Source organism: Ctenocephalides felis, unplaced genomic scaffold (genome assembly GCF_003426905.1).
Source record: "Ctenocephalides felis isolate EL2017-DRISC unplaced genomic scaffold, ASM342690v1 CF-g0.4_SCAFFOLD_01170, whole genome shotgun sequence".
NCBI classification, from domain to species: domain Eukaryota; kingdom Metazoa; phylum Arthropoda; class Insecta; order Siphonaptera; family Pulicidae; genus Ctenocephalides; species Ctenocephalides felis.
The window spans coordinates 29,162,489-29,169,125 of record NW_020537324.1 but is presented as its reverse complement, the minus strand read 5'-3'; the positions used below and the strand labels follow the sequence as shown (position 1 = coordinate 29,169,125).

The 6,637-nt window shown below is 29.2% G+C and overlaps 1 protein-coding gene across 1 annotated transcript in view; it reads right to left on the bottom strand.

Annotated features, from left to right (window-relative positions):
- Positions 1-6,637, bottom strand: part of LOC113367067 — a 10,556-nt gene continuing 3,919 nt past the window's right edge. Inside the window, exons 2-5 of the mRNA XM_026608696.1 lie at positions 5,992-6,035; positions 2,843-3,071; positions 185-242; positions 1-116 (exon numbers count right to left, since the gene is read on the bottom strand). Coding sequence (XP_026464481.1) covers positions 1-116; positions 185-242; positions 2,843-3,071; positions 5,992-6,035 — 447 coding nt within the window. The remainder of the gene's footprint in view (positions 117-184; positions 243-2,842; positions 3,072-5,991; positions 6,036-6,637) is intronic.

Here is a 6,637-nt window from a genome sequence, read left to right as displayed (position 1 = left end):
CTATTCTAAGCCGTTTCTTGTGCTTCCGTCTAACGATGGTAAATCCAAGCTCTCGCCGCAGCTCAAACATATTGCTCGACGATTTGGTTCTCGAATAAAACTTCTCTGATGTACACCTATCAATATAAAACTTTATTAGAAACTGTTATATACATATACACAAATTAGTTGAAAAATTGCTTACTTTTGCTAAGCTGATGCATGGTTTGAAATTCGTCGCCCAAATGGATTGAGCTATTTATCTGGAATAAAAAAGCATATAATTAGATGTTGCAATAATATATGTTATACCTACCATTTAGTATATTATAGAATTTCAAATCACATATTTAATGACATAATTAGTATATATTTTGATTATGGAATTGCTATTCCATAATCATTGTGCAGAAATGTTAAATAATCCCGAACATTTTCTTTTTCAAAAAAATGCTTCTAGTGATATAGAAAGTTTTTGCATATTAATCATGCGTCAAAATAACTTTCGATTGTGATTAGTCGTCGCGTATGTGAATAGAGATCTGTCGTTGTATGCGTACCGGCAGAAACGTTGTATGTGTACCAATATCAACAAGGAAATCGGCATAGATAAATAAACAATTTAAAGTTACATCGTAGTACAAATCTTGATTTAATGAAAAATGCCCGAATCAGAAGAATATTTTGCCTGTCCCCCGTAAAGAATTATAATGAAAACAAATGTAGCATTTGCGCCGTGTATGAAACATAAGTTTATTGAAATAATTTCTATATTATTCGTAGTTTCTATAAATCTTTGAAATGAAATTGAAATGAAAAATGTTTTTTAGACAAGACAGGCAATGAGATCATAGTAAAAGCCAGCGAAAAAGTAAAAAAATACCATCAGTCATTGAATGTATGTTAATTTTAATTACATGAAGTTCTTCAAGTACAATTACATGATGAGCAAAATTGCGAAAACAATATTTGATTAAACGTTGTTCAACATAATCCACTGTGTGAACGAATATTATAGAATTTATTAATCAGCAATTACTTCATTTTTCTAATAAAGGTTCATATTTAATTGCTAATCACAATGGCAAATCATTCATGTCATATTTGAAGTATGACTTTAATTACATTATTGTTTTTAAATATTATACATATTTTAAAAGCTATTATAAATATATAATTTATAATTTATTATTATATAAATATGTATAATGGTTGACATTATTAATGTGTATCACGAGTGTTACCATATTTCTGTAAACATTATTCAAAATTGTTATATGATGTATTTGTTTATAACTTAAATGCCGTCTCGTACAATAGCAAAATGGTTTTACTTCAATTGCGAGTGAACCTTACGCGCACTATTTTTTTTTAAGTAAAACTGCATCTATTTTAAAAACAAAAATTTAATCAGGTTAGTCAGTTAGTTAGTCAGCAGGTTAGCTAGTTAGTCAGGTCAAGTTACAATTTCATTTTTAACTTAAAACTTGTGGCCTTTTATTAATTTTTCTTTATAATTAAATAATTTTTTTATAATATCATTTTTTATCTTGTGATCAAGATCGTGTTTTCTGAAGATCACAAATGAATTTCCTGAAGATAAAACGTACATAATAAACGTCGGCAATAAATCAAAATTAATAAAAAAACTTTTTGTTTCCGATTGCTATTTTAAAGCAAATACCATAATTAAAAATCAATGATTTTCGGATACTAGGGATCAAAATAAAATACTTTGCTGAAAAAAAACATACCTTTAAAATGATTTCTGATGTTCCGTGCATTGACCCAAATATAAGGCTTAAATTTTAAAAAATCAACCAGGAGGGCCCCAAGGGGTAATACACGGGTATGGGTAGATCGGCCTTCCAAAGCTGGCGAGGGTCGATTATTTATTTGGACCCGATTGGGGCCCTCTAAATGGGTCATAGAATTTTTCCAACTTTAACCCTTATATGTTTGGGTCAATACACGGGACATCAGATTTATTAGAGTTATCTTATTTTGACCCGTTCAAATCGATATATATATATATATATATATATATATCCCCTAAAAATTATAAATAATTTGAAACTAAACAAACTATAAATAAAAAACAATATGTAAATAAAAATAACTTTAATAGTAAATAAAATACATATAATCAAAATAAATAAAATAAACAAAATAAAACATATATAAACTAAAATAAAAATATAATTTTCCTATTAAAAAAGAAAGTTTAAAATTTAACATAAACTAAATAAACTTACAATTTTATAGTCTAATATAATTATAAAAGAATATTAAAATTACTTATATCTTTGTACAAATTAGATCTTTGTTAAAAAACTTTGGTTTTTGATTTAAAATATTAATATCTTAATTATATTTAGAAATATAAAAATACATTTGCAGTTTTAGATTTTAACGTTAAATGTCTTAATAATTTTCTATAAAGAATACGTTTGTTTCGACTTGAATCCATTAATATTCCGAGAACATTAAATTGTAATAATTTTATTCGAATAATTGTAATTCGAATAAATTTCGTTAAACTAGATTTATTATTTACAAATTCGAAAAAATTATATTAGATTCAAGAGTAAAAAAAATTCGTAAAATTTGCTAGTAAGTACTTTGAACTCAAATGAATGCCATCACATTTGTCAAATGTACATTAGCTGAAAAAAGTATTTTGTACTGCAATTTATCAGAGAATAAAATTCTATTACTACTATTCAATTTCCCTTAAGGTCAGACTTAATTTCCCTGTCAACGGATTTTTATCCGGTATCATCAAATGTTCTTTACCAGTTCCATTATCGTTGGTCTTTTTCAGAATCGGCTGAAGAACAAATGATTCGCTGTCCCTTCTCACCTGGTTCATGGCCAAGATCGCCTGGGCACCAGACGAGCTGAGCCTGGGCACCGATCCTGATCTATCGTGCACCCTGTTGACGATCAGCTGCGTCTGCTGCCTTTTGGCGCGGATGTTGTAGGCGCCGTAGACGATGGGATTGGCGCAGGAGTTGGCGCAGGCGAAGAGGAACAAGCCACGCTGAATGCGCTGGTCCACGTGAACTGCAGTCTCTCGGTCTATCCAATACCTATGATCGAAATTATATTAACTATCTTATGCATAGACAAATATTTATAGGCCAATTATGTCGTAAAATAACCCAATGTTATGGCAACGTTATGTTACGCTGAGTCTCTTAACTTCCAGTAGGGTAAGTTATAGTAATCGCAAAAAATGTTTGCATATCTTTACGTTTCAGAGGTTTTCAAATATTTTGGCATCCCTTACAAACATTTATGTATGCCTGTGTGTGTGTATGTATGTTTGGATACAATTTTTCGTCCACTATTCTGGGCGCACGGTTCAACCGATCTGGATAATTCTCGATTCCTATTGATAAGGGGACGCTCTGATTAGTTTTTGGCAAAGGCAGGTCTGGCCATTTATTAGATATGGAGCAAAAAGTGTAACTAGTGGGATATATGGCCTTAAGACAAATTGCTGGAACTTCCCGTACCGTAACAAAATGTTCGAGGAATACTGAATGTTTTCAAATAGATTATTATTAATATTGTAACATTGTCTAATATTTATAACAAATATATAAACTAAATTGCAAAGTTGAAATTATTTATTTAAAGTATATTAGAACTATAGTCAGAATTAAAAATAAAATCTGAATTATTTTCAATATACAAATAAAATTTTTTTGAAAAAAAAAAGTTAAAACAAAAATTTTTTTTTCCAAAATCAATTATTTTGTTAAGACAAGCAGAAAGTTCTTTAAATCATTCAAATCGGACGCTTAGTTCTCTCAAAAACTGCCATTTTTTACGTATTACCCAGCCGTATCTTCGAAATGGCTGGGCCTGCCTTTGCCAAAAACTAATCAGCTCTTCTCCCTATCAATAGGAATTGAATGTTTTTTGAACCATTCAAATCGGTTGATCCGTGCGCCCGAAAACGTGACTGGAAATTTATATCCATACATACATACACACACACACATCAATTTTTTCTGAAGTATGCAAAAACGTTCAGAAACCTTCAAAACGTCGAGAAATGTAAAAATTTTCAACTTCGATTTTCGGCCCATTACAATAACTTACCCTACGGGAAGTTAGAAAATGGTAATTCAATTAAGGAGATTGCGGAACGTCCGGTTTACATGGCACAAAGAACGTATTGACGTATTTGTATTGACAAAAGGAAGAACTGATTATTTTTTTTAGAACGGCGGATCTAGCGGTTTTGGAGAACCAATAATTTTTTTTTTAAATCTATTTCAAAATTATTTTGGTATTTCATAGAGAAATCGTTAGTATGCAACTTGGCGCTTCTGCACTCGATATTTCGTCTCTACGCGGCTGACTCAGCGCGATTGCTTTGAAAATTTTATTTAATTTTCGGTACGGGAAGTTGCAGCAATTTAGCTTAAGATACAATGCCATGCACCACTAGTTTTCTGGTAAATGGTACTGAAAACTGTAGAAAAAAAAACAACTTCACGCATGTGTTTTTATGACTCATCACAAAGATGCCCTTATAATAAGATTTTTTTGTCGTTTGTGCGTTTTCTAGATTAGGTTTTCTATCTAAAACGCCTGACTGCCCAGCAACCACATAGCATTTAGACAGTTTGTAAGATCATTTTATATGAAAAAAAGCAGCGTAAATAGCCTTGACATAACAATGGTCTATTTTACGGCAGAATTGGCCTATTAATTCAAGATTTGCAACTCCAATTTAAGCCTAAAATAAAAATAATTTGATAAGACTAATAATAGAATTATGGCAGAACGGGGCCTAAAAGGTAGATCTGCTTTAAAGGTTTCAAAAAATCGCTTTTTTGAGGAATTTTTAGAAAAAAATAAATATTAATTTAATTGAACGAGATTACAATTTCCATCCGAAACAAAAAAATCAAAGCATATATATATTTCAATAGTATAGATTCAAGTTGAACCTTATAAATCCAGAAATTCACCAATTTTTCTCAACTTGAAAATAAAAATCATGTTTTTATACAAAATTTCACTTTAGATTTTTAAAAAGTGGGTGAACTATAACTTTTTTAAAGGTTTTTTAGGTTCAACTAAAATAGAATTTAATACAATAAATTTTGTATCGTTTCGATGGGACGTTTTGGTTTTTTTTCTATCTTTCTCCCCAATTAAGATGAATCGAAAAAATTAAAAATCGAGAAATCGCGCGTCTAAGTTTTCGTTCTGCTTGACGCTTGCTCTCTATTTCTTCTGTAACTCTGAAAATAATTTGATTTTGTTTCTGAAATTTTAGGGATATATTCTTAGCTAGTTTTGGAAGACATTTTTGCAAAAAAAACGATTGTTTTTACGCCTTTAAAGCAAGCTTCCCCCTTAAGAGTTCGTGGATTTAAAGATAATCCATAGTCCACAAAAAAAAACGTATCGTACTTTTCAAGTTCTACTTTTCCTGTTTCCAGACGATCTTTTACTTTTAGTTACGGTACCTGGATATAGTTTTTTAATTAATTTATTTTATACTTGAGGTATATTATTCTTATTTAGGTCAAATTCAACTATCTTTGCATTTGACCTCTATGAAAGCCTACGAGAAGTAATAAAAAAAAAACAAATAAACCTTACACTGGAAAGAGCGTAACTGAATGAAATAAAATATATAAAGAAGTAGAACTGTTAAAAATTCATTTTTATAACGAATTTTTTTTAATGTTTAATGAATAGTTTCTCCAACTCTGACGATGAATACTTCTGTTTTGATCATAATATTATTCATATGGTATTTAATTTTACCATTTTAAAAATATAGTTTACAAGAATTAATAATCTTTTAGTTTTTTCATGAATCTCATCTCTTTTTATGCAAACAAATTGAATTAAAGTAAACAATTTTTTTTTTAACAATTTAAAATTTAAGTTATCATACACACATGCTCATGACGTAGTACGGTGTCCAGCATATGAAGAAAACTAAGACTATGGTAACAGTCATTTTAAAGTTCTCACTTTCGCACGACCCAAGAATCCCAACGATGAACGACGCATTTTATCTGAAAATAAGAAAATGATATGAATATGGAATAAGAACAATAATTTTGGTATCTAACTCAGAAATTCTATCACTATATATAAACATGTTTTCTTGTAAAGTAATGATATAAAAATAACATAAAACAAAACATTTGTTTCTCTTCTTTTCTAGATTTTAATTCGGCATGGTCTATAAAATAAAAAATAGTCTTCATAAATAAACATGTTCCATACAGTCGGTCCACGTGAAGCAGCTTTTTAGAACGACTAATGATATTTGATTGCGATATTAAGGAAATAATATTAAATGATATCATATGTACATATAAGTTTAAATAATATATAGAAATTGTTATTGAAAATTTACACATACACATATTTTTATTATGAAACGTCTAAAATAAATTTAGACCACAACTAGATAACTTTAAAAAAGCTCATATATAATCATAACTAGAAACTGTAATTGAAGTTTTTGTGTTCATACATATTAGTAAAAAACGGCGAGTAAATGTTCAGCCAATTTTAAAAGATCAATAAAAATTTTTGGGATTCGACTATAAAATAAAATATTAATACACAAAATGTATTTATATTCGGAGGATCTGAAATATTATTTATT